Here is a 26,955-nt window from a genome sequence, read left to right on the forward strand (position 1 = left end):
AACAGTTCTCCAGGCTTCTTGAAGGACATTCAAAGCACTTCTTTGGATGTTGGCGACTTTTTGCTCTGTTCTCTGACAAAATGATCCCACAATGCTTCAGTAATGTTGAGTTATAATCTCTGGAGAGCTTTATGGCTGATGGTAATCCACTGTGTTTTTCTATCCAGTTATGCTTTTACCGCATTGTTTAGGATCACTGTCATGCTGAAAATGAAGCCGTTGCCAATCCAATGCTTGGTGGATCTAAACCTGATGGTACTTTTTTACATTCATAATTTCATCCGTTTTGACAAGATCCCCAACACCACTGGTTGAAATGCAGCCCCAAACCACAATAGAGCCTCAACCGTGTTTTACAGATGGCTGTCGACACTCACTGTTGTATTTCTGTCCTGTACCCTGTCCAACCCTCACCCCCGCACATATTAGGAACAATTTGAACCAAATTTCAAATTTGGATTCACTCCATAAGACTTTTTGCCTCTGATTTTCATTATAGTTTCTGTGTAATTTGCCCTTTTCTCCCTTTTTCCCTTCCTTAAAAATGGCTTCTTGACAGACACCCTTCCACTGAGAATATTCCCGATAAAGCTTCAGTGGACAGTAGATGAATCAACTGGAGGGCCAGATGAATCTTTCAGGTCCTGTGTCAAGACTTGCCTGGATTTTTTTTCCAGCTTCTTAGGAACATGGCTTTCACATACTGTTATTCTGTTGTAGACATTTTTTTAGGCTTGCCACTTCTTCTTTTGTCCTCCTCTTGTCCAGTTTCCTCAATTTTTTTAAGATATTGCAAGTTCTTTGCTAGGTTTTCTGTTTTGTGTGACGACAAGATTGTTCCATCCTTTGAGTTAGGTACCTTTTTTATGCTTGAATGATTCTTAGGTCAGTGTTAAGTGGCTTAACAAAAAATAAATCCTCTGGAAATAGTCAGGTGCAAGGACTGGACTGAAATTAAAAAAGTAGCTAAACTTGTAGGTAAAATCGCTCATGACCAAAAAAAATATTTTTTTTAAGACTACTGAATGCTGAGCTAGTGCAGGGAAAGCCTTCCAAGTATGTATCATTTGAATAAAATGTCTGTGAGGCATGAATCTATTAGACAGATTATATGAGTAATTTTTTTTTATACACCAAGTGCTCATTTCAGGACGGAAAAAATGATTCCCTCAGGATGGATTTGGTTTACTACTGATGGCACTTCTACAATATATAGTGATGTTAAATTTTTAAAAAATCCTCCGGCTAAGAGTAGAAGGTTTCTTTTTTTAATAGCAAAATGCAAATATTTGAACAACTTTAAGTTAAAGTTACAATCTAACACTTAATCAGACATGCCAGCTAATTCAATTTTAGCACAAAGCTTAAAGAAAGTTGTATATGTAGACATTACAAAAGAATACTGTGTGAATACTTTTTTTTTTAAACTATGCACTGAATTCAAAAGAGAGTGGCATGCTTTACTGTAGATTTAATATACAGTGTTTGGTTGTCATCAAATTTTTTCTTGTTACTTTTTGAAGACCATAGCATGTATTAAAATAAAACAGGAGTGGAACAACCAAGAAGTACTTTTTTATAGGCAAATAAAGTTCAGTGTTAAGTTGTACTGTTCATGTGAAGTAACTAACACTAAGCATGTGTAATTAAAACAAAATGGTGAATAAACAGCAACGTCTTACAGGAGACTTGTTTCGCTTGATTCCAGGGCTTTAGGGAGTGGCACCTATAAGAAGCAAGAAAGGAAAAGAATAGTGTGTTTATTTTGCTTTCTGGAACAATGAGTGTTGTATTAAAACACCTTTAGGCAGGGCAAGTGTTCGTCTGTTTTGAGAGCTTCAACACTGTGATACATACATTTTTGAGTAATTAAAAAATTTGATTTGACCAACTCCAAAACACTATTGGTCCAAATAGTACTGATTCTACGGTACTCACAGATTTGAGATAGGCCACGTTGCTCTTTTTGATATCATTTAGGAGCTGATCACGAGGTGTGAGGTCAACCTTTGGAGGCACTCGTCTTCGAGGTACAGGTTTTAGAGCCTTGATCACATCAGTCAGGTTGGCTGTTTCATCTTCCTTCTCTGCACTGCCTGCATCCTTCACTTTGGGAGTCTTCCTCAGTTGAAAACTTGCCCTCTCTGGCCTCCTGTCATCTCTTGGGTCCAGCTCGAGAAAAGGATCACGTTTCTTCGGAGTTCTCCTCAGCTGGATGTCCTTTAACGGGTTTGTTGGTTCGGCACTGGGTTGTTTGGGAATGCTTTTGTGTTTGAGCTGCTTCTGTGCCTCTGGTTGTTCTGGCTGATGTTGTGTTTGCACTACAGCATTCGGCTCTGATGAGGGTGGGACAAATCCATGCTCCTCAAGTAGTTCTAGGGGTGGTATGTACCCCAGCATCTCAAGTAAACCGGGAGGCAGATTGAGACTGCTCTCATACATCTGCATCAGTTCCCTCTGCTGCTTTAGCTGCTGCTGCCTCTGCTCTTCCTTCCTCAGCTGCCTCTGGCGGTCCAGATTCCTAGTTAAAATGTTGGTCACCACCATCCTGGGCCCTGGCTGTTCAAAGTGGTAGCCCATCTTCAGGAGGGTGTTGTTGGCCTTGAGTAAACGAGAGATCTCCATCTCTGCGTGGTGACCTAGCATGTGCCTCTGGTTGTGAAAACGCAGCTCCGTGAGAGTCTCATTGAACTGAAGGCAGCGAATGATGGCAACAATGCCCTTTCCAGTTATAAAGTTTGACTCGATGTTTAAAGTCGTAATGCTGCGATTCTCTCGTAGCATGTTGGCCAGGTTGAAAGCAATGTTTTCATCGACACCAGTGTTGGCTAAACTGAAAGTTTTCACGTATTTATTCTTTTTCAGGGCATTGACATAGTCCAAGAGCATCGCTTTGGGAATGTTTTCTATATTGTTGAGGTTTACTTCAGTGATGGAGGGGTTATTGTTGCGAATCTTTTCAAGTGTCGACTCCAAGTTTGTTTCATTTCCTGAAGGCCGTGAAGTAATTTTTATATTATTAAGTGCAAGCTTTGGAATTTTCAGTTTATTGATTTTTTTTTCTTCCTTCTGTGGAAGCTTATCATCGGTTTCAACTGTTTCTGGCTCCTCTGGAGCCTCTTGGGGAGGTGAACAGTTTGTACTCGTATTTATTTCTTTCTCTTCAGTGTTGTGTTTTGGGGTTAAGGTCTCAGTAGTCTCCTTCATGCCTGAAAAACACTGACTGTCACTTGTGTTTTTTCCGGGTACTTTTTCTGTGATATCCGGAGGCTCTGCATGTTCACCTGTATTTTCAGGTTGGTCTTCAACAAGTTGCTTCACCTCTTTTTCATTTTCCACATCCATTACTTTGTCCTTTTCATCCATCTCATCAACTTCTTCAACTATTTCCTCAATAATCTCCTCTATAATTTCCTCTCCGTTTGCACAATCTGCAGCTTCTTCCTCAATGACTTCCTCTATCACTTCATACACCTCATATTTCCCACATCCTGAGTTTTCTTCTTTTTCTTTCTTTTCAGACTCCTCCCTTAGAGTTTTCTAAACAACACATCAAGGCATTAGGACTGGAAGTCTGATATTAAGACTTATATTCTGTCTTAACATTTCACATGATAGGTACAAAAAATGGATCTGTACATGAATTTGAGCACTTACCTCACTGGGCAGCAGAGTAGCAGGCACTCTTTCTTCCTCGAGCATACGTTTAGACTCTTTCTCCCAGTAGAGGTAATCAACTAGGGATCTGTGGTCAAATGTCCCTGTCGGAACTTTCTCTGTCTGGTCCTTCTGTCTCTGTCCCACTGGTACACTCTCATCTGGCGCAATAATAATATCCATCTCACTCTGGAGCTCCTTAAGCTCCTCAGGTGAAAGCATTGCAAGGATTTCATCCTCATCAATGTCCTCTTCATTGAGATCCTCAAGATCTCTATTGCTAGACATATTTGTACTAAAGTTTTGTTTTCCTGCTGATATCAAAGCGAAAGACAGTTTTGATCCAATCTGTGCCTCAACACAGAGCAAACTGGGAAGCCTCTGTCTTTGACTTTAGCTAGAAACAGTTTGATCCTGCCTCATGGTCTAAAATAAACCCTGTGAACTGCATGGAAGATATTTACGGGACCAACAGAGGAAAGACATGCTAGCATTCTTTTTTCAGACACTTCTCCCAGCTGGTCTGGTCATCAGAATCTTTTGAGATGACAGTTGCTTCAGGCAACAGGAAAATGCCAGACTGACAGCAACAGGTGAGACGTTTTTACAGCCCCAGGCAGCTAGGGGTGGGGGTGGGGTGTTGAAGAGTTACACAACAACAGACCATGAGCCACAAGAGGTAGTTTGTCTTTAAGCAGTGGCTATCACAATCACTTCAGGCCCTGTCCACGCATAGCCTACACAGGTATCTTTAGCTTTTTCTATGTGATTTCACCTTTTGTCCACACGTAAACAGCGTTTTCGATCAATGAAAATGGAGCTTTTGAGAAAAACTTCTTCCGGGCTGAAGATTTTCAGAAACTGGATTTACATGTGGACAGAGAAAGCATCTTGCAGTGTAGAATGTGTGCCTTTATCAGCTTTTTTGACATCAGACTGTGCATTAGGTTTTTGATTGGTCAACATTTCTATAGTGTCAGGGTTATATGGTATGGAAACATGCCAAAACAACAGATAGCATATTACAGAAGCTTGTTTCCACCACTGAAGAAAAATATTTTTGCTTTCAGAATTTCAGGTTACAGTCTTGAAATTTTGACTTAGTAACTCAAAATTTTGAGTGGATGTAGCCGACAGTTCAAACCTTGGGTGGCACTTAAAATACAAGCTAAGACAAATTATTAAAATTATATTAAATTAATCACTTTCTTCCTAAGAATGGTGTGGTGAGAGTTTGTCCAGTAGACACTAGCTTTGCTAGATCTTAAGATTAGCACTAATGGAAAATTACTAGCATGGCTCTTTTCAAAGGTGACAAAACCCATCATTTCACAAATTAATTGTTCAGTGTTAAAATTTGTGATTATAATGTCATGGTTTTAGTCCCTGATACAGCAAAATGTGACAGTAATTAGCTTTACAAGTGCTGGCAGGCAGATTTTGCCTAGCTGACCTGCAGTTGTTACGCTAAGCTTACAGCCTGGTTTTAGCCTTATTATTTGATGGCCTGATAAGAGAGTGGGATAAGTCTTCTCATTATTCTTAGTAAATATCATTCATTATCATTCTTGTTTTTAATGCTTAACCATTTCTTTAAGGTGTTCTTAGGAGAACTTAATGACGAGGAGCTGCACAAGCTTCACAAAGAAAGTGACAGCAGCCATATACATGTCACACATATGTTTATTCACCTTTTACTTAAGTGGAAAATACTTTATGACAACATCTAACAACATATAACTACACACTGACTGTACAAATGTGTGAGAAAACAATGAGAAATGGATATGTTTTATGGCAGTGGTCATCTGTTAATATAAAAAAAAAAGGCAGAACTTTGTTTCCGTTTGTGTTTTTTTTTTTCTTTTTTTAATCAAAAAACTATTTTCTCACCATGCATTTTAAAACACAGTACAGCACTAACAAAGACTAATGGTTCTATAAACAATATTGACATGATACATTCTGATTTAAAGGTTAAAGAAATGAAGAAATGCAAAGTCATCAAATACACAGCCTGCTCTAATGATGATTAACCCAGCTCTTGCCATGTCACACTTGTGAACAGGCTCAAGCTCTGTCTTCAATCTAGATGTTATATTTAAGACTAGTTTTTATCATTTATCATGAGATAAAAGTGGTGATTGTTGTTTTGTTTTTTAATTCTATAACCTACTGTTTTGTATAAGGCAGTAGCTAGTTTCTGTTAAAATACATCATGTTGGATTCAGTAAAAACACGTTGCTTTTTTATCTTTAATACACAGTAGGGTTTGAATCCAGTGTGCAACATCTTAAAGTTTCTCGACACATTCTCATCTGCCTGTACAATTCATCCAATCCAAGGCACATGGGAAAGTCATTCAAGAGTGTCATCACTGTGTTTAGAGATTACTTTAACATGAGGACAGCGTACACCTCTCTGCCAAAACCGAAACGACAAAACACCTTCAAAGACAGGGTTATAGCAGCCAGAAAATCCTGTGTACAGCCTGTGTTTCTGCTTCATTCCCTTCATGTGCTGCTGGCTATGGCTTTATTTGTGCCACAGTTTGGTTTGGTCCTCTTCAGTGGATGCTCATATAACGTCCATCAAGGTAAAATCTGTGCAGGCAACAACACAAGTATAGGTAAGGTGCACTGTAGTAGTTGTTTGAGAACAAGAAAAAAGGCTGAAATTAAAAATAAAACTGAGTGATGGAAATGGAAATACAAGAGTCCACCATATTTTGGAAGACATCCAACATGACCGGGGCTTTATGGAGTAAATGGGAAAGTTGTACTTTTCACTCTGGTGATATAATTTTAGGAAAGGCTATGTTAGTTGTTTGTTGTCTAGACCAAAATATCTCAATTATTAGGATAGACTGCCATAGTATTTACTTCAGATGTTCACTATGTCATGATGATAAGGCCTGACAACCTTGGTAAGCTTTTATCTCCTGGCTTTTCCACTATTGCCACCATATGACTGAAATTCTCTGTAAATGTTAACAAACTATTGGATGCACTGCCATGAAATTAAGGATTCAGATTCTCTGGATGAATTTTGATTACTTCACTGATCATCAGTTGTCAGCACAGATTGAATTTCTCCATGACTAAATACCCGCAGAGATAACATTATTCCTATTAAACTTAGCAGTACTTTGTGTTCAGTGATAATCAGCCAGTTTTAGTATGCTAACACAGTGAGCTTGGTAAACATCAGAATGTTAACACTGTCACTGCAGGATGCAGACATTAGCATTTTATAGCTAGAGTCTCTCAGAGCCATTAACTCGCTGCAGAGTCCAAGTCTTGTTACTTTCTAAGCATGATAATCTTTCTAAGTCTTTGTCTTGATGTATGTTAAGCGCATGATCATGATTATAATTAATGTGACTGATGCATTTAAAAAGAAAATGGTGCCTCAAAAGACAGCAAACCACAATATGAAAAGATAGATTATATGAATAAATGAGTTTTACAAAAATAACACGAACGATGACTGGATGTCGAAATGGAGACGACTGGCAACACAACACAAAGCGGCCCGCTGTATTTGGTCTCACCCTTAAGTGCTAGAATGGTTGTCTGACGGTTCAGCTGTACTAGTGGCCTCAGTGCCAACCGCATCTACTGACTCACATTTTTTGGGCACTGTGTCAGACTCTTTGTTGTCTGGAGAATTTCTGCACACATGAGTATAAAGCATAAGTCAAGTAATGAGGGGAAAGAGAATGCATTTTTATGAGCTGAATAGTTTCAGATCACACTGGCAGGATACAATCATAAGATAAAACCTCTCTTCAAAAAAAAAAAAAAAAAAAAGTGGGAAAATAGAGCAGGAAACCCAGCTACCATTTTATAATGAAGGTAGCAATCAGCATTTTAGTTTAATTCCACTAATTATGACTGTCACTTAGGGGCTTCCACTTACAACCACAGTTTTAGTGGAGATTCAGTGAACTGAAACACGCTCACCTGTTGTGTGTGGGACTGCGGTTGTACAGTGCTGCTGAAGCTCCAGGAGGAGGGTACTGAGGTGTGTCAGGTGCATCAAAGTCTGTCAGGCCGACTGCCAGCTGGTTGCGCCAGTTCCCTGTGCTCTCTGCTGAGGAAACTGCAAACAAGAGAAAAGCAGAAGCACTCAACTAAAGCTGGAGCATAAGTGAGTAGTAATTGTTGTTTTTTGAAAAACTGCTAAGTTCAGCTTAATGTCACCACTGCAAACAAACTACCCCTCACATTATATGGCAGTATCTTATTACAGTCCTGTTGCTGCCACGTTGCATGCAAACGTCATTTTTGTTTAATTTATTGCTGACAGTAACACTGCATGTGTCTGATTGTATACATTAGGTTTTTCAGGAAAAAAAAAAAAATCACACTGATGATGTAGAGGTCTGAAAACATTGGGTTAATAGCAACTCTAAAACATTCACAAAAATTCAAATATCTTTTCACTATTCACTGTGCCAGTTTTTACATTTCAGCGTGTGAATGAATTTCCTAATCAAAACTATAACACTTCATGTTATTGGATCCATAAAATGTATTTTTAGGTACTAATTTTCTTAACATTATTTAAATGTTTTTTTTTTTAGGTAGGTGAAAATGGGTAAAACTACTTTTGTGCAAACAGAACTGCCTGCAAAGAGTCCATAAACGTTTACAGCAACAGTAAGTGTGAATATTTTTTTTTTTTTTACTTTTGTTTTATTTTTTTATTATTTGGCAGATGTTTTTGCCTTCAAGTATTTCTCTCATGTAAATTGAATACTCTTTGGCATGTGATTCTAATTACTTTGTGACTGTATAAATGTGATAATACATTCGACCCAAACTGGCAGCCTAGAAAACCTTTTGATAAATACGGTAAATGAAAAACCTCCACTCAAATACATAAAAAACACATAAATAAAAATGCTATGGGTAGGAAAGCAGCCTAGACACTAAGTACCTGAAGAGAAAGAGGTGGTTCGGCTAGAGTGGCTGAAGGCTGCTGGCATGGTTTGGTATCCCAGGCTGAGCTGAGAGCCACTGTCAAAGTCATACCCAGCCAGTAATCCCCTTCCTCCTTCCCTGTGGCCTCTGTTCCGGTGATACCAGCCTCTCAGGTGCTCTGCCACCAGGGCTTTCTGCATGTTCTTGGCCAAGAGCTCATTTCTAGGCCCCTCTCTGGTCCGTGGTGGCCTCACTGTTGCGTAGGGATTCTGAGAAAGATTATCTGCCCCATCACTGCTGTAGTGCCTGAATCTGTCATGTCCATGATACCCATTCATTTGGTAGGATGGGTTGACATTGTAGTGGCCTTCAACATCATTCTCATACACATAAGCACCATTAGCGTAAGGCTCCATGTCTGGGCAGGGGTAGCCGGCAACATAGTAGGCACTGGGTGCATAGTGTGGTGAGGCCTCACACGAATAACTACAATTAGAATGGTGCTGGACCAAGTTTGGCATGCTCCCAGTATTACCATACACTTCCACTTTCCTGTGAAGACGATGCATGGTTGAGGTACGGGAGTCCAGTGTACTGTAGTGGGAGTTGGCTGCCCCGCAGTAGTCCAGACTGGACTGGCTTGTATAGGAACAGTCCTCTAATACCTCTGTGCTGTTGCTGCGGTGAGCTGGTGACAAGATAAAGACAGGCTTCTCTGACTCTCTGTCTTTTCTCATCTGGGGCTGAGACTCCAGACTTCCACTGCGATGCCTGAAGCAATGAGGAGACCCCTCCGACCTGTGGAAATGACACCAATTGTGAACAGTCTTTGAGAAAATTACGATAAATTATGGGATATTATTTTTGGATTTAGACATTAAAATGAAGGTTAGTATTTTATATGAGAGCATGGTTGAAGGTTAGGGGTATTAAGACATGCAAGGATTTGCTTAAATAAAATGAAGAAGGACAAATATTGGGTTGGCAATGCAAGGGAGCAAAGATCACACCTGAGCTGGCTGCTGCTGTAGGCATTGCGGGTCATGACCGGGGTGGGAGGCATGCTGCGAGGATCTCTAGGAGGTCTGGGAAGGGTTTTATAGGGACTACTGTGGGTGGAGGAGACTTCTCTTGGATTCTGGTAGTAATTGGAAGCCTCCTGGCCATCAAAAGCTAATCTAAATGGGTGCAGTATCAGAAGGGGATTAAAAAAAGGTAGAAAATAAAAATGGGGAGTAAAGGAAAGAAGCTGCAAACAGGACACAATAAACAATAGATTCATAAAAAATCCCAACCTGCTGTGGTTCTTGCTGTGATTATCCCGTGGCGAGGCCTGTCTCTCCAGATCAAATTCTGCTCCCAGTGACCGCATTGGACTCAGCTGAGGGGAACCTTGGACTGACCTTGAGCGTGGCCTTTGACTGACACTGTCTGAGTCATCTGATTAGAAACATGGCAACAAAAAAAAGACACTCTTTTTTTTCTAGCATAGTCATAATGAGAGAGCATCACTTTTGTTATAGAATGCCTGACTCACCGTCATCCAGCGGGAGACTAGACAAAGAGCTGCAGTTCGAACGAACAAGTTCATCTGCAAGACGAAAAAAAAAACAGCTCCATGTTTGCTGCGACTATATCTAAGTAATAAATTCAGTAATATCTGTCTTCTAACATACCTGCAATGATCACCGAGGCCCGCTGTGTGGGCTTTTTCCCCATTTTGATTCTGTACTGGTTCATCTCATCCTCTATCTGCTGCAATTTCTGCATAGCGTCCAAACAGTTTCTCCTCCTTTTCTTCTTAACAGTTTTGCACAGCTCTGGTTCATTTGTTAGCTTCTTAGCCGCCTCCACAATCTTTTGCTGAAGGGCAAATCTGCTCTCCAGGTTTCTCAGGATGGGATCCTGCATAAATCAGAAAAAGTAGTCCATAAGCAGAAATTTAAAATAAAGAGCAAGCATTCAGATATTCAGCAGGTACATGTAAGTAAATTAGATATTGCTGCCATCTGATCCATGTGCTCACTGAACATGTTACAGAATAGATCTAATTAGGGTTTCATATCAATTGGACCTGAATGGAATTCTTCTTGGTGTAACTGGGTATTACTAGTCTGGCTCTCACCAGTGTAGTGACACAGTGACTGCTTTAGCTGCAAATTTACATGATATCATGAAGTATTTGTAGCACCAGAACAGTGCTACCCACTTTAGCAATTTTCTGACAAATCTAATCAAATAAATTATTACCAGGCATACTTTTAAACTCAAAAAGTGAAACAACTTTGATGTACAATGTTGCAAAAAAAGATAAATCAATTTATTTATGCTTCTGTATAAAATGCAGTTCAATACAGACCTCATTGTAGGGGAAAAGGTCATCTAACTTGAAAGCAGTGCCAACTCGCCGTCTGACCTGTGGTGGTCTTTCCCCCGAAGAAAGGGGATACTCTTTTGGCAGCTTGCCAGTAAGCTCCTGAAAGCACAAAACAACAAATCCTCTGGACATTTAGATGAAGTGAGTGTAACAACAAAAATAATCCATCCACCTGCGGCAGAGCAGCACGGTTTATTAAAGGGAGTTCAGCAAACTGAATGTGGGGTTGAGAAAAAAAAAAATAGACAAATATTGCACCAGTGCTAAGAACTGTAGTATAAAATTATTTCTCACCGCCTCTCTCAGGCAAATCTTTTTCAGCTCTTTTGTTTTCTTGGCCAAAATATCTTGGATCTCCTGCTCTTTTTTTCTCAGTTCAGCGAGTTTTTCCTTCTTCTGCTCTTCACTCATTTCAGAGTCCGCTGAACCTGGAAAGACAGAATTCTAAATGATTTTGCCAACATAACCTACCTCACCCATTTATCTAAAAATCACACCCATGACATGATACTGTCTGACTGGCTCACGTGTCACCTTTACTTTTTCACTATCAAACAGAAGAATGTTTATACTCCAGTCGGATTTGTGAGGACTGATCTGATCTGAAGTAACAGTTTTAGCGATAAAACCTTACAAAAAACTTTCACAAAGATTTGCTTCATGAAACAAAATAATTATAACCAACCTGTAGATACCAGACTCCCATTGCTGGCTGTTATGAAGTTATTCTTAAGGCCCACATCACCCAGTTTGTTTATTTTCGCCCCTCCATGCTCTGTGAGGTCCATAGCAATTTCCTCCAAACTCCTTGTTGTTCCAAGTTTAGCCTACAAGAATGAAGAAAATAATGTAAAACAAAGGCCAGTAAAAATGGGCGGTGACTTATAACTGACACTTACTTTGCTTTGCTTTCTGTCCAAGTAGAACTGGTGCTGACTAATAGCCATGACCCAAATGGTCTTGATTAAAGAATGGCTGGCATACCACGTGTGGATGAGTAGGCCCGTCTGCCCAAATGTGCGTTTGGTTACTGCTCTCCTGAACAAACCACAGAAAATATGACTGTTTTTTTTTTTTTTTGGGGGGGGGGGGGGGGTGGGGGGGGGGTGGGGGGGGGGGGTGAATCACAGTTAAAATCTAAGTTGTAGTGAAACAGATGATCTCTTCAGATATAATCTCTTGAGATGATCATATTAGTGTTAGAGGCTAAACAAAAATTCAATTAAATTTTATTTATATAGCGCCAAATCACAACAAACAGTCGCCTCAAGGCGCATGTGAAAACAACATAATAATCAACTTCTAAAAACAGTCATTCTAAGAACGACCACATGCACCTCTATGAGAGGATCTCCCCTGCTGCTCACCTGTGGGGATCATTAACTTCTACAGCAAACTTTTTCTCACGAAAGTACAAGTTTTCCAGCTGCTTCCACTGGTACAGCTGGTAGTAAAAACACAGAAAAAAAAAATGTTGATGAGAGAAATGCATATTGTGATGTGTTCTTTAAATATAGCACCTTGACTGGCTGGATGATGCATGGAGTAATGACTTAAACTTAAGTGTCTTTTTTTCTAAAAGCATCTAGAACCATGGCCGTCATGAGTATCGAATAAACTATTAGAAAAAGTGTTCAGCAAGTGTTTTTCTCAAGTCTGTTTCAGCCACAGTTATTAAAGCGGCAAACCATAACATGAACTGTCATTAAAGTCTGGACTACCTGGCATGCCAAGTCTGCAATAACGCAGGTGCTGGAGAAAGAAGAATACCATAAGGGGTCGTCATATAAGCACTCATCATTCCCATCCCCCTATCACCCAGGTGCTCACTGACAGCTTAATATGATCGCTGCATTTAGATTACTGACTCACTGTATGTCTGGACAAGATCCGAATGAGACAAACTTGAGCTTACATGGAGTTTCATCCACCCAGTTTTGCTTAAAACATATAGTGCCAAAGGGTGATAGGATGAACTATTTAACTTAGAAAATTTGAAGATACGGTGCTTACTTTCAAAGCTGACAGGACAAAGAAGTATAGTATCCAGTCTTACCAGTATAACAGATGCTCACACGTCCCGTGTGTTTATAAATCAAGTTATTAAATCCTCCCTGGTTTTGCTGTCAATACAAACACATAGTTTGCACTGTCAACTCCTGACTTGTCTCCGCAGGTATTCTCAGAACATGCAGGTTAACGCCCAAATCCAGCCTCTTCTTCCTTTGACATCACCAGCTCACACCCTCTTCTACAAAACACACCATGCACCCGACACCTTGTACAATTTTGCAGTGCATCAGGCAGTGAAGTGTTGCATCATGTTGAGTGATACAGAGTTTTAACAGGAAGGCATTGCTAGTGATTTGATGTGAATTTCTCTGAACCTTCACTTTCTCTCATAATAGCACTTCAGTGCATGACTGCACCCAGCTGCACTGACACACACTGAGGCCATAGAGTGGAAGACATAGCCAACAGATCACTCATATGGGTGTTTCTCCTGTCAAGCCAAAAGCTAAAACAATACCAATGAAACAAGAAGAGCAAGTTCATAATATCTGCATGATTCTCCAGCCCTTTATCCAAAACTCACTAACCTCATTAAGGATAAGTGACAGCCTCATCTACACTGGCATTTTGCTCAATTCTTTTTTCAAGTCTGGCCTTGTCTGCTGCAGCTGAAGCTCAGCCGTTTACTCAGGTGAAACAGATGATGCGTGAATTACCACACTGCGTGCAGCAGCAGCAGTCCTTATGCATGCCTTGTGCTATCGTGTTCACAGTCAGATTAGTGAAACAGAGAAACAGCAGCAGCCATTTTAAAGATCGGGCTGCAGGGAGTGTTTACCTTCCGAGGTTTTAATTTATCTTGGAGATCATACTGGCCAATACCCTTGTAGCTGATTCCAAGCCACCATGGGATCCCTTGTTTATCCTGTAAGGCAAGAACAGATGATGGTTGACACAGTTCCAGGTGCAACAGCTGTCATTTCGTATTAATCACAGAACAGGCCTACCTTAACCTCATAATAATGGACCCCATACGTTGGCAGTGATTCCACCAACGTCAAATACCTGGAACAAAAAACATTTATTCAAGCTTCCAGCTGCTTTTTAACGTCTGAAATGTGGGAATTTGATCTCTGTCCAGTGAATCAGTGTGATCTCACTGCAACCAAAGGAGAGCTATTGATTTCTATCAGCTGATGAGAAAAGGCGTGTCAGAGAGGGAAAGGGATGCAGGGAGGACTAATGGAGGTGAAAGTAAGATTAATGAATTTAAAGCTTTAAAAGATTCAGTGTCTTCCTACTCGTGTAGCTACACAATTTCGTTACTTACTGCACAATGGCCTGTCCTCGGGAAACACCTTTCAGCTGCTTATAATATTCAATAACGCGATCCTCACTGTAATGTTATATAAATGAGAAGACAATACAGTTAGCTGGTGAAAGATAAATCGAAGTGTAAACAAACTGTTTTCATTTAATTTAGTCAACTGATTGGTGGTAAAAGATGAGTGTAAAATTATACATTTCTCTACAGATTCCATTTAATTTAAAGGAGACCTATTTTGCTTGTCTTCATATTGTGTCAAATATGTACTGTTAAAGCGGTGGATGCTCATATTTAACAGTTTTAGCATATGTACTAGTAATGTCTATGAGCCAAAAAGCTCAGGCCTCGGACTGCTCTAAATGCTCAGTTTTCAGACTGTTGGCTGTGGCTCTGTATGTTGCCAGTAAGAGGGGACATATGATTGTCTCAGGCACACAGCCCTGGTTGGGAACAAAACCACCCAACTACCGTTCAGTTTTTTTTGTTTGACAGAGGTAGCCAATCAGAAGAAAGCTGGCTTAAAGGGAGGATGGTCTTAAACAGAGAGGAGCCAAAATGGCAAAGGATGACCCAGTGTCCATATAGGCCCAGTATAAGATAGATAAGGTTCATGCAAACCCACTCTAGTAGGTCCAGTAATGAAAAATACAGAGCTGGGAAGTAGTATAATAAGTCCCCTTTAATTACCTGTAAATATTTTATGTTAAAACATGCTACATGTTAAAACATAATTTCCTGTAAGCATACCAGTATGCAAGAGATGGGTGTTCCTTGAGTACTTTGGTGGGTAGAGTAGGAAGTTTCTTCAAATCAGCTCGAGTGTTTTCATCACTAAAACGGAAAAAAAAAAAGTGATTGTTTTGGAAGTTCATTTAAAAATCCTGACGCAAGTAGTGAATCTTCCTAACATTTTTCACTGTGTCACTTTTGTTCTAGTACAGGATCCGAATGCCTTTTCCACCACATGGTTTTTCTTTTATACCTTATTTTCCAACATGTGTATCTCAGTGTTTGTTTTTTAATCCAACAAAGTAAAATTTCTAAATTAATCTAGGTTTTAAAATGAGTATGAAATTTGTCCTAAAAGTTAAATCCACCCTAAATCCCAGAGGAAATAGTGAACATATAACCACAGTATCCTCAGTGGCAGCTGTGGCCTAAGCAACAATCATGACAAAGAATCTACTGAAAAGAAGAAATATATCAACACGATCCTGCTTCATCAGCTGGCCAAAAGCAGGTGCCAACATGCACAACAGCATGCAGTATCACCTCGGAAAGCACCAAGTATAATATCAAAAGCCACCACTGTTAAACACAGCTAACAGTTGCTATGTGCATTGTAAAGGTGTCACTACTCTGTAGTACTTAGCTTCTATCAGCGCTCTAAGATTCATTAGTTGCCTGGTGCAAGCTTCTCAGCACTATGTGGTGAGCCTCGCATAACACTGCTATTGATTTTTGTTGTCTGCACTGGAGAAACAAGTGACCTATTGAATGTCTTCGCTAAGAGCCCACTATTAACTCCTCCTGCTGCTGTTAAATACTTCTTAACCAGCTGATGATGTGCTCTTACCTTGTGTAGTCTCCTTTAGCCTCCTGGCGATGAACAAAATACAACTTATTAGATGGCAGGCTTTTAGATGTGGCAATTAATGTATGTTTATCAGACTATTAAAAGCATTAACCTGCAAGGCATTTGCAGCTAATTTGAAGACGTTATCACTTTCCACTTCAATAATCCCCTGAGAGACATAATAGACAAACAGAAGAAAAAATAAATGCGATGCAGAAGCTAAGGCCTGTGGAGAGAGAAGGCGTTCCAGATCCAAACATAGAATCTTCTCTGTGTTGCCCTAATGTAACCTCTACTTATTCTCCAAATGAACCCATGTATTTTTCTTCTTTCTTACACTGTCTGCTTTACATTCCAGCCAGCAGAGTAAGAAAACTGTGCCCTGCAGCCATTTACTGCTGAGCTGAGGGTCCAGACACAATGAATCACCACAAGCTGTGATGAAAGAAAAAAACAAACAAACAAAAAAAAAACCCCCAGCAGAAACAAAAACTATAGCAGGATACTTTTTCATTGTTTAAAAACCAAGTAAAAGTAAGAGAAAGGACTTACACTGTAGACAGCAGATTTGGCATTCAGGTAAAATAGCTCCACTGTTATGATATCTTTAAGCTGTGTTATGTTTTCCACATAAAACCTATGAAAGATGGAAGCAAATGCATGCATGTATTAAGATAAAACAATCACCAAAAAAAGTTGAAAAAATACTCAAAGATTTTCCAACCACTGATTTTATACTGTCAAAATGATCAGAACTGGGTTGTTTAAACAAATCTGGATATTTTGTCAATAGAAAAAAGTATGAAACTCCACGCCAACAAAGTAGTGCTCCCTGCTGGAGAACCTGGGTTCTGCACGAAGAGATGAATTCTTACCTGACCAGGAAATTTAGGGCAATGGACCCAGGCTTCTTGGAAAAGTCATGTTCAAGAACTCTGCGGTCCATCTGCAACCACTTACACTGACCACTGCAAAAACAAACAAACTCTAACATCAGAAAGCTGCCCTCTGTAATCATCTGCCAGCAGGCATACACACAGCTGAAAGCATCCATATCAGTGAAAAAATAAACACTGCAATTTACATACTTGTCGTCAAAAAACGCCAGTCCGAAGAATTCCTTCTCTTTGAGGTTGAAGTGGGAGGAAACCAAGTCGAGGAGTTCATAGGACAGTAGCTTCGGCTGAGAGGGAAGACGTGAGTGTGTCAAAAGATACATTTAATTAATTGAGAAGACTGTGGGAGAGACATTTTCACTTTGTCCTCCAGTATCTTGTCCAAAGACACATACATGCATGGAGGTCAAACCCCAAACCACCTGAGGCACAGCTAGCCTCTGGACTTTTTGACTGTACAGATACCTAGGTCATTTTGCTCATTGGGGAGTCTAACTACTCCGTGAACATGCAATAAATTAGATTTTGGAAGCAAGTTGTGAACATATTTTGGATATGTCATCACTTTTTAAAGCTTTTTAGTTGACAGTTATGTGTCTTTTTGGCCACTTGATGAATCTAAGTCCAGTATTCATTCAGAATAATATCTGGCTCTTCTGCTGCTAAATGCTCCACTGTGCTCAGCAGCTACTCACTAAGATGATGAAGCACTCCACTGAGCTGAGAGGAACTGCAGTGAGCATACATGACAATCCAAAGCCTCTTTAACATTATGCATAAAAATGTCACAGAACCATTGTAATTATTACAAAAAATATTGACTGCAGCAGATTTTAGTTTGGAGCATTTGTACCTGAACCAGCAGCTCTAGCTTCCTGTCATCCAGTAAGTGCACTTGGCACAGTCTGCCCTCAGTCATCTGTGGAGGGAAAAAAACGAGGAAGTTCAAGGTCTGTGACAGATTGCAAGCTTTTCATGAAACACATAAACAATTATATCAAAATATTCATGTGTTAGTAGCTTTTTTACCACGATGGCATCTGGTATTTGCCAGTATTTACAATAGCTAAATTGAGCAAAAAGCCACGTAAGTGCAATGAAAAAACACGACACTGACGTTGTTTGTTACAATAAAACCATTGTGTTAAGGATTTGTTGCCATAGTAACCAAAGGAGGGATTTGAAGTCCTTCCATTTTGAACATTTAGCTTTTAGTCTCTCAGCCGTTCCAGCGAAAATCATTTTATGACACCTGAGTATTTTCATTTCTTTTTACTTTATGCCACTTACCAAGCGCACATATAGTTTGTACTTCACTTCATTTGACTCCAATAGTTACTCATTACTTTGCAGGCTAAGATTGTATACAGAAAATGTATAAAATATCATGCATTACTTCTTCACCTCAACCTTATACAACACTGAAATAACTGTTACAATATATATTAAAACAACCATCACAGAGGGGATTTTCTTTGAAAGATGGTTTGATACATGCTTGGATAATTCTAAGGATTTCTAATGAAGTCTTTTTTATTTTCTTTTACCATCTTTTACCATTACTGACAGTAAATAAATAAACTATTCTTCCACTAGAACTGGTTTTCTACCTCTTCACCAAAGGAGTAAAATCAAGTTCCAAACAGCAAAAATATGTTCATAGCAAACAGCAAACTAATCACTGGAGCTCATATTGACAAGATATAATTATTGCTTGTTTGTTTGGTTGTGCAAAGTATCAGCACTGGCTCTTCAAAAGAAAGCTTTTTGTAAGGATAAAGTCATGCCGACCTACTAAGAAACACTAGAAGCACTGTACACTTGATAGATAAATAAAAAATGACGGATTGAGGTTTTTGTTTCAACGAAACCTGCTCAGAAACGGAGAAAGGTACACTAGATAGACCCAACAGCCTCCTCGTTTGACAGAATGAGGCTGATTGCAACTTCTAACACTTCTAAACACGCAGCTGCTGTACCTGGTAAACCTCTCCAGGGAGAGTGCAGGTGTGGATACATCCCTGACTAGATCGCATCCTTTAATAAGCACCGTCTCTTGGATCCAGACCATGAAATTCTTGGCTCTGATTGAGCATCAGCAGGAGATCATCAGGTCTAAACAGCAACTTGTTCCACAGGTTATTGACTGAAAAACCAGGCCTCTGCTGTGTGCGGCAGTGGCTTATAGAGTGTGAAATCAACAGCTGACCTAATGGGGGCTGAGTCAGATGCCTGACCACAGTTTGGTATGCGCTGGTTCTTAATACGAACAAAATGGGTCGCACAAGAACTATAAGTGGTTAACCACATCTATACTGTCTGCTAAGTCAGACTAATTCACTTTTATATTGCTGTTATTTCAGCAGTGTGTTTTGTTGCTGAAGGGGTTTGAAACTAGATATCAGATTTCTCCTGCATCCATCTCCTCTACATTGCAATTGAGTGATGTTATTTGCCAATAGAAGCAGGAGAAATACCCCTAAAGTGTCAGAAACTACTTTATTAGTTCCAATTCCGATGTATTCTTTTCTCTTAAAGCACTAAAAATAATTGCCCTGCATTCTGAATGAGGGGCATACACCCAGTCACTCGATTAAATTACTGTTTTATCGAGTGCTTTGTCAATTGCAGCCCCTGAATAATGTCACTTTCATAAATTGTCTTTCATGATCTAAAGTAAAAGTGCACATTCAATAAAGACGATTAATTTGGAGTGTACGGCTTGTGACAGCCATGAGGGGATTAGTACATTGATCCAAGCTTGATTAAGTTATGGCTACATCATAGTGAGGGGTGGGGAAGTCACACACTTTGTAATATGCATGACATTACTGCATGCTGACATGTACAGTAAAGGCACTGACCACTAGATGGTGCAAGAATTATCATTGTTCAATGTGAAGAAGTTTATAACTAAAAAGCTTCTTAAACAATCATGAGGAATTTTTCTATGAGCAGCTATTAGATGAGCAGACGAGAGTCACATTCAGCTGGGATGACATACACTTATGGAATATAGATGAAGTGACTGGGTGGAGGATCTATTATTTTTAGGAATCTACACCATTAATCATCTGAAAGCTGTAATCAGCCCAAGAACTGTTATTTTTATCTGACCCAGCAACCCTCACTAAACCTTCAGTTTCTCAGAGAGACTCTTTATCCAACACAACTCAGATACAGCAAGGATTGTGATTTAATTAACTGGTTATGAAATAACTATATGCACACTAGTAATCATTCAGATCTTCCTCTGACATCTCATACTGTAATGTATACCGTACATCATTACGACCCAGCAGACAGCTCTGATAGGTCAACCAAACACAACCCATTCAGCCTCGATAAAAGGGCAGCCTCGAACCCTGTGGTGTTAAGACAAGCATTGAACCATCGTGTAAAAATAGGCATGGCAGACAGACATCAAAGAACTGTCAGTCTTTTTGTTTGTCTCTCCAGAGACTGGACAGGCGCTGGCTGAGTACTGTGCCGCAGGCTGCAGGTTTTGCTTAAGTCTGGGAGCCTAAGGTTGGTATATAGGCAGCTTTTTAGATGTATGCATGCTACAATGAAATGTCCCAGCGGAGACTTGGAGAAGGTGCAGATGTGGCCTCCTTCTTATGTACTGCTACAGCTGTTAACTAAGACTAACCATGTATGACCAATGAGACTTAACAATGATGAGATGTACCTCCTTCAGGTAATGCGAAACTGGAAATAAATATTATTACTATCCATCTTAACTACTTAACAGTGAAAATGTCAAGCTTGAAAGCTGTACAATAGCCAACGGGAGAATTTCTCTGTCTCCTGAGTAAACTGGCTGTCAGTATTTAATACATCACACTGGTTAAATGTCATGTCCAGACTGCAGCCCATCTTATCTTAGTTTCCCGTTTTTCATGCATTATTGATGAAGGCTGGTATCACACACAAGTCTCTGTGCTTACATGAAGACACCTGGTGCAATTGTAAAAACACAGAACTTATTATACCATGCATATTTTCCAAACTATTTTACCTAATTTTGAAATAAACAAACAAACAAACTTATGAAATTTAAAAAAAAAAAAAAAAACTGTAATTATAACCTTGGTTCACACTCAGAGGCAAACATATGAAGCCTAAAGAAATCAAAATGAAATCTGCTTGTGATTTCAAGCGGCTACAAACAGGATGTGACATTCAATACAATCTATTGGCGAAGGGAAACAGGCTAACTTTAATGTTTTTAGTTCAAGAGATCTTGCACTTCCTCTGTAATGCTATTACAATGTACAATAAGCAATAATACGCTTTTCTGTAGCTGTAGCTGACCTTTGTGACCAAAGGGGAACTCTACTGGTTTTACACATAAACTCCACTTACAGGATTTGGGGAATGCTATGGCATATACGAAAAGAAAAAGAGTTTTATGGCTCCAGAGAGAGCTATGTGAAGTCGGATAAATGTCTTCCACTGACGAGACTTGAATCAGCATCTGTTGGGACTGAAGATTGCAAGTCTAAAAGTGAAGGGAATCTGGGAGTGTGGAGTTTAATAGAAGTGACCAGGCATCTGTAGCCCACTTCTTGCTTCTACTTGAGGCTCCTTTAGCCACTGCCAGCATATCGCACTTGAATCTTTAGCAGAACCAGCAATTGGGTTGTGTAGGTGTCAGCTTTTAACAGGAAGGAAGAATTCAAATTTTCTGACAGCATTACAGGATTACAGGAACACTACATAATGATAAATCTGTGACATATTCTTGTTGTGATAGCTTATTAATTATTGGAATAAGGGATAACTTGTTTTGGTATTCTCTGAACTCTCCAAAAGAAAACCAAACTCACAGGATTCCTAATGAGTATGTGTATTAGTCCAAAATAAAAGGCACAGAGCAGTGAGTCCTGGTGATAGAGGCAGTGGACTGAAGCATACAGCAAAGGATTATCTCCTCATCTGATATCTCACCATGACTCATGCTGTCAGTGGTCAAATGGTATCTGTGTACGTCATCTCACAAAGAGAACCTGTCTGGCTGTTTGTGATATCTGGGAAATTCAAGAACACAATGGAACTCGTCATATTATGGATCTATTAAAACCTGAGATAAATATTTTTTTTTATAGCACAGCACCTCTTTGATACAACAAGGACAGGCTGCATCACAGGGGAGAGATTCATGTGAATGATGTCATCATGCAGCACAAATTTCTATTTCAAACCCATAAAGGACGTTTACAGAAGGAGAAGGAGGGCATTCCTACAACTGCAACTAGCAGCATGGTCCAGATTGTTTTATTAGTAGCCACTGGGACAGTAGTGATCAAATCCACTATTGTCTGTAGCAGGTTAACGCTTCCAGCAGTAAAGGTAACTAACATAGTGCACATACAGGATAATTTCATTTAATTAAGGTCATTAACTCCATAGAGCTCAGAGTGCTTGAAAGTTACTTTCATCTGCTGTTGCAAGACACGATTTTGAGTAATTATGACTGTGTATTAAAAAGAAGGAAAGCTATATAATTTAGAAAAGAGACAGTACTTACATTTCAATTTATGGTGCATGGGTAAACTATAACTAAACCAGTACAGTCAGCTGAATAAACACCATCAGCATCAGTTTAGCTTTACCATACTTAGATTTGCTGCCCATACAAAATAGGCACATATATATAATTATTTATTTATTCCACATCCTTTCCAGCTCCTCTCTGAGCCCTTGGTATTTATCGAGCTTCTCGTGTTCCTTCTTCTTGATGTTGCCGTCACTTGGTATTGCAACATCTTATCACTACAACCTTCTTCCTTTGTTTGTCCACCACTACAATCTCCGTTTGGTTAGCCATCATAAGTTTGTCTGTATGTATCTGGAGGTCCCACAGGATCTTAGCTCTGTTGTTCTCAACCACCCTTGGGGGCATGTCCCATTTTGACCTCGGGACTTCCAAGTCATACTCGGCACAGATGTTCCTGTATACTATGAGGGCCACTTGGTTATGGCATTCCAGGTAATTCCCTGCCTGCTAGCATCTTGCACCCTGCTGTTATGTGCTGGATTGCCTCAGGGGCATCTCTGCACAGCCTGCACCTGGGGTCTTGCCTGCTGTGGTAGACCCCAGCCTCTACTGATCTTGTGCTTAGAGCTTGTTCCTGTGCTGCCATGATCTGTGCTGTCTGTCAGTCCAGCTTTGTCCAGCCATTGGTAGGATTTCTCTACATCAGCCATTTCTTCAATCTTCATATATATATATATATATATATATATATATATATAAAATATATAAAATGATAGTTTGGTCATACAATGAATTGTTTTAAATTTTAATTCTCACCCAATGATGGCGCTAGAATACAGCTGGAGAGTCAGCAAAGTGAACAGTTCATGTTAATGGGTGCATAAATGTCTACACCAAATGTATTCAGTCCATCTAATAAGCATTGGAACATTTGAACAATCAATCAAAAAACAGAAACATATGGCCATCTATATTAATACTTAGGTTTGTTGCAGGTTTACAAACATTTTCCTTCATTCACCCAATGAAACTTTTGATGTGTATGAATCTGCATTATCTCTTTTTCTTTCTTGTCTCTATATTTGGTATATTCACTCAAATCCAGTTCAGTGCATGATATACTGTATATTTTTGTCCTTAAATACATATTGATCAAGTGGTTTGAAAAACTCCACTTTTACTGATCATAGTTTGCACAGATGGAAATACTCAGGTTACAGATATATTTATTAAAAAAAACTGTCTAAATGCAGAAATTCAGGTCAGAGTTAAAGACAAATCAAAACAGACTGTCCTAGAAAAAAGCACAGACTACTTTATGAGCAATGAGCATTTGTGATTTTGAGAGCTTTCCTATATTTGCCTTCAGTTGAAGCTGTCCCCACTGATAGCACTAATATCTCAAACTGCAGAGCTTTTTTTTTTTATTGCAAAGTACTGCAGTGACTTTCTGCAGAGCACAGGAATGTGGCACTGAGGCACAGACATGCATGGGTGGAGAAAATGGAACATGACCAACTTGATTTGGATAAAAAGTATGAGGATCTGCAACCCTTTGAAGATCACCATATAACAGCAATGTGGGCTAAGATGTAATTAGGCTGTATTTTGTTACTTTTATTTTTAACTCGGTGGCACAGTGTGCCAAGGATAAGATGTTTTTTTTCTTGTTTTTTCTTTTAAATGTATTAATCCATCAGTACTTACAGGACCAATTAAACCCCAAAGCCTCACCTACTGACCTGTAATGTTGCTGCTCTATAGGCTTTCACCATATTATATCTATCAAATGTGGTCCATCTGTGTTAAGTATATCAATACATGATTATAGCCTATCCAAAAATAGATTTCTCCCACTCTGTTTTTAGCACATTTCTCAAAAAGTCTCAGGAGGCTTTGATTCTTAAATGGAAGGTTGCCAACTGAGTGCTGAGACATTTTTTAGCAACATCAAACAGGCAAAAGAGCATCTTATCTTCATTAGGCTCTCGTACTAAGTAACAACTGAGGGGGATGTGAAAAAATAAGACAGTTCAAACCAGAAACATCACTCTAATGACCTTTTACCCTTTCAAATAGTTGTTCAAAATGCATAAAAACCCAACTCTGGTGATAAATGAGAGAGGATTTCCTCTCCAGCAAGAAGGAAACGCAACAAAGCTTCACGCTGGACATGTGTGTCACACAGACACAACCATTACAACAACAATTCCTGTTTACACTGCTTGAAGCTTTAAATACACCCACACATGTATCTCTTCCTTCACCTCTGACATAGCGTCAGCAGGTCAATGTGAAGTTTAGCAGCACTCATCCTCCAGCCAGTGTTGAGTCAAAAGAAGAAAAAAGTTCCAAGGTAACATGGAGGTGTCAAGGAGGATATCTTGGCTTATACCTGAAATAAAACTGGAGCAAACTGTCTGTTGTCCTTGTTAATCCACACTAAATTGTGTGCTTGTAGCACATATACTTCTAAAGAGAAAAGATAATTATACATGAGAAAATCAAATAATGATAACTGCTTCGGGCAGGCATGATCTGCTGCTTTTCTGTGTAAAATGATGATTCATCCAGGATTTTTTTTTTTTGTATTTATTCACCAGGTCACACTCCCTAAATCAATTTGCTATACTGCATGATTCGTTCAATCCAACGTGGCTCATAAATTACTTTTTTAAACTTAAACATGTAACGATCTCATTTTACATCTTCACATCGTCTCATCCACTACAATCAGCAGCAGCCTATATGGCCCACAGTACCCAATAATGAGACAAGCCCACCGGGGCCAGTTTCCACTATGCAGGGAGAACAATGAATGTGCTACTGTAGGCTACTGTACATGGGTGGTTTCCACCATGATTAGCTTAATGTGTAGAAAAAAGAAACTACGCCCTCTTTTACTAAGAAAACACCAGTCGGGGCTGAGAGACAAACCCATGCCGTTGTAATTTTCATTGATGCGCCCTTCTCACATCACATCCAGGCATGACTCAGTCTACTTTGTCTCCTCACAGCTCATTGAGGCTGGCTGAATCTGCTCCACCACACCACACATCGCCTTACCTTTGCACTCCTTATATCCCGCGTTTGGTATTGATAACGTAAAGCTTCCACTGCATATTGATCAGCCCCGTTCAGCTTTCTTCACGGCTGCTTTTTGCGGGGAAGGGAGCCGCCGTGCAGCCGCTGTCCATGTTCATCCTCCGGTTCTAGGATACTGTAGCGCACACACACACACGCCTCGTATCGAGCCACACTCACCACGCCTTCACCCGCCGGCTATTATGTGAACAAGCCCAGCATCTCCACCCTCCCTCGCTTGCTCCCCCCCCCCCCCCCCCCCCCCCCCCCCCTTCCTTCTCATCCAGCAGATGCCGGCCGGCCTGGTTCACACTGGATCCCCATAACAATGAAGTGTAACCGGGAGACTGGGTTTCTGCTGCATCCCCGAGAACTACTCGGTTCAGACAGTTATGCTTAATTTTATATCAGATGAAAAAACCTAATAAGCATAAAGTGTTCTAGCTGTTTAATTTTTATTATGATAGCCCTTAAAGAAAATTATTGGTTTCCTCTTTAATCTGATCAGTAGCTTCGAAGTGTGATCTTCCAAATGTCTAGTGTTCACAAGCGGAAGTATACTCAACGGTGAGTTCAGGCAGGCGTTATTTAATCAAATGATCGAACTCTCATTAGTTATTGTCAGCACCTGACAAGGTCGATAAAAGGTCGATAAAAATACACAGCATGACGAGCAAGTCTTTTCTAAAACCAGTGAACCAATATTATAATCAGCATGAACAAAATCAAAACCAAATACTATAACAAAGTGACACAAACTATTCACCAGTACCTGTTTTACTTATTTATGTTTTTGGTTTGGTTACGGAAATAAACAATTTCAATGTTCCTAAAGCTACATTTTTTTTTTATTTTATTTTATATTTTTTTTGTATTTACTACAAATGTGTTTTGCTGACTACATGACTGGATATATATTTTCTCCACTCATTTGCTATTTCCAGTGTCACTTATTGATATACCTCAGTTTCACACTGCAGTGGTTTGATATCAATGATGCTCACTTGTGTGCTTAGCTGTTTTTTGCTGTATTTTAGCCAGATTGCATTTGCACAAAGGATTTTTGTTTTCACTTGACTGGTGGCAATGGCCACATGAAGCAATGAAAAGCATGAGGTGTTGATGTAATTAGCCTGTGAGACAAAGCTGATAAAACACAGGCAATGGTAAAACGGCCAGCCCAAACATGTTTGAATTTATCACTGTGTGCGCAAGAAAAGATTATTGAATAACATGGCCTGGACTCAGAGGGTTATTTCTGGTTGAAATCAGCTCCATTTGGCACAAGTTGATCTTAACTTCCGCAATATTTACAGAAGCAAATTTACATGTTGTCAGGATGCAAAAACAGAATTCCCCCATTAGCTCCACAGTAGGCTGGACAACTATATATATAGTGTTACACACTTTTACATCATTTTACACATGCTGTTTTGGACCTGTGCAATACAGAAGACACAGGACTGTTCAGGGAGATTGTTGGTGTGTGTTTCACATGTGCTATTCATTTCTGTTCCACAGTGACGGTGCCCTTAAAATATTCATTACTGTCTTTACTCTGGTTCATCTGTTAATTCTTCAAATGAAACAGGCA

At 39.6% G+C, this 26,955-nt stretch overlaps 2 protein-coding genes across 5 annotated transcripts; both read right to left on the minus strand.

The window, feature by feature from the left end:
- Positions 1 to 1,344: 1,344 nt before the first annotated feature.
- Positions 1,345 to 4,026, minus strand: lmod3 (leiomodin 3 (fetal)). Its single transcript, XM_030733696.1, has 3 exons — positions 3,658 to 4,026; positions 1,939 to 3,540; positions 1,345 to 1,726 (listed from the first exon to the last, which is right to left on the minus strand). Exons 1-3 carry the CDS (start codon positions 3,943 to 3,945, stop codon positions 1,679 to 1,681), a joined length of 1,938 nt encoding a protein of 645 aa, XP_030589556.1. The 5' UTR covers positions 3,946 to 4,026; the 3' UTR covers positions 1,345 to 1,678.
- Positions 4,027 to 5,324: 1,298 nt separating this feature from the next.
- On the minus strand, positions 5,325 to 25,487 carry frmd4bb (FERM domain containing 4Bb). 4 transcript variants are annotated; one of them, XM_030732586.1, is made up of 23 exons: positions 17,628 to 17,693; positions 16,967 to 17,061; positions 16,754 to 16,846; positions 16,431 to 16,515; positions 15,991 to 16,047; positions 15,879 to 15,901; positions 15,050 to 15,133; positions 14,306 to 14,371; positions 13,983 to 14,040; positions 13,814 to 13,900; positions 12,330 to 12,406; positions 11,862 to 12,000; positions 11,648 to 11,789; positions 11,257 to 11,390; positions 10,945 to 11,061; positions 10,262 to 10,490; positions 10,123 to 10,176; positions 9,881 to 10,025; positions 9,596 to 9,763; positions 8,602 to 9,383; positions 7,623 to 7,761; positions 7,211 to 7,330; positions 5,325 to 6,260 (listed from the first exon to the last, which is right to left on the minus strand). In XM_030732586.1, the coding sequence occupies exons 1-22, from the start codon at positions 17,691 to 17,693 to the stop codon at positions 7,213 to 7,215; spliced, it is 2,958 nt and encodes a 985-aa protein (XP_030588446.1). In that variant the 3' UTR covers positions 5,325 to 6,260; positions 7,211 to 7,212. The 4 variants fall into 4 exon arrangements, with proteins under 4 accessions (XP_030588446.1, XP_030588449.1, XP_030588448.1 ...); XM_030732587.1 differs by lacking the exon at positions 5,325 to 6,260 and adding an exon at positions 25,344 to 25,487 and having other exon boundaries at positions 7,213 to 7,330; XM_030732589.1 differs by lacking the exon at positions 9,596 to 9,763.
- Between the last annotated feature and the right edge of the window lie 1,468 nt (positions 25,488 to 26,955).

This window comes from Archocentrus centrarchus, chromosome 7, assembly GCF_007364275.1.
Source record: "Archocentrus centrarchus isolate MPI-CPG fArcCen1 chromosome 7, fArcCen1, whole genome shotgun sequence".
Taxonomy (NCBI): domain Eukaryota; kingdom Metazoa; phylum Chordata; class Actinopteri; order Cichliformes; family Cichlidae; genus Archocentrus; species Archocentrus centrarchus.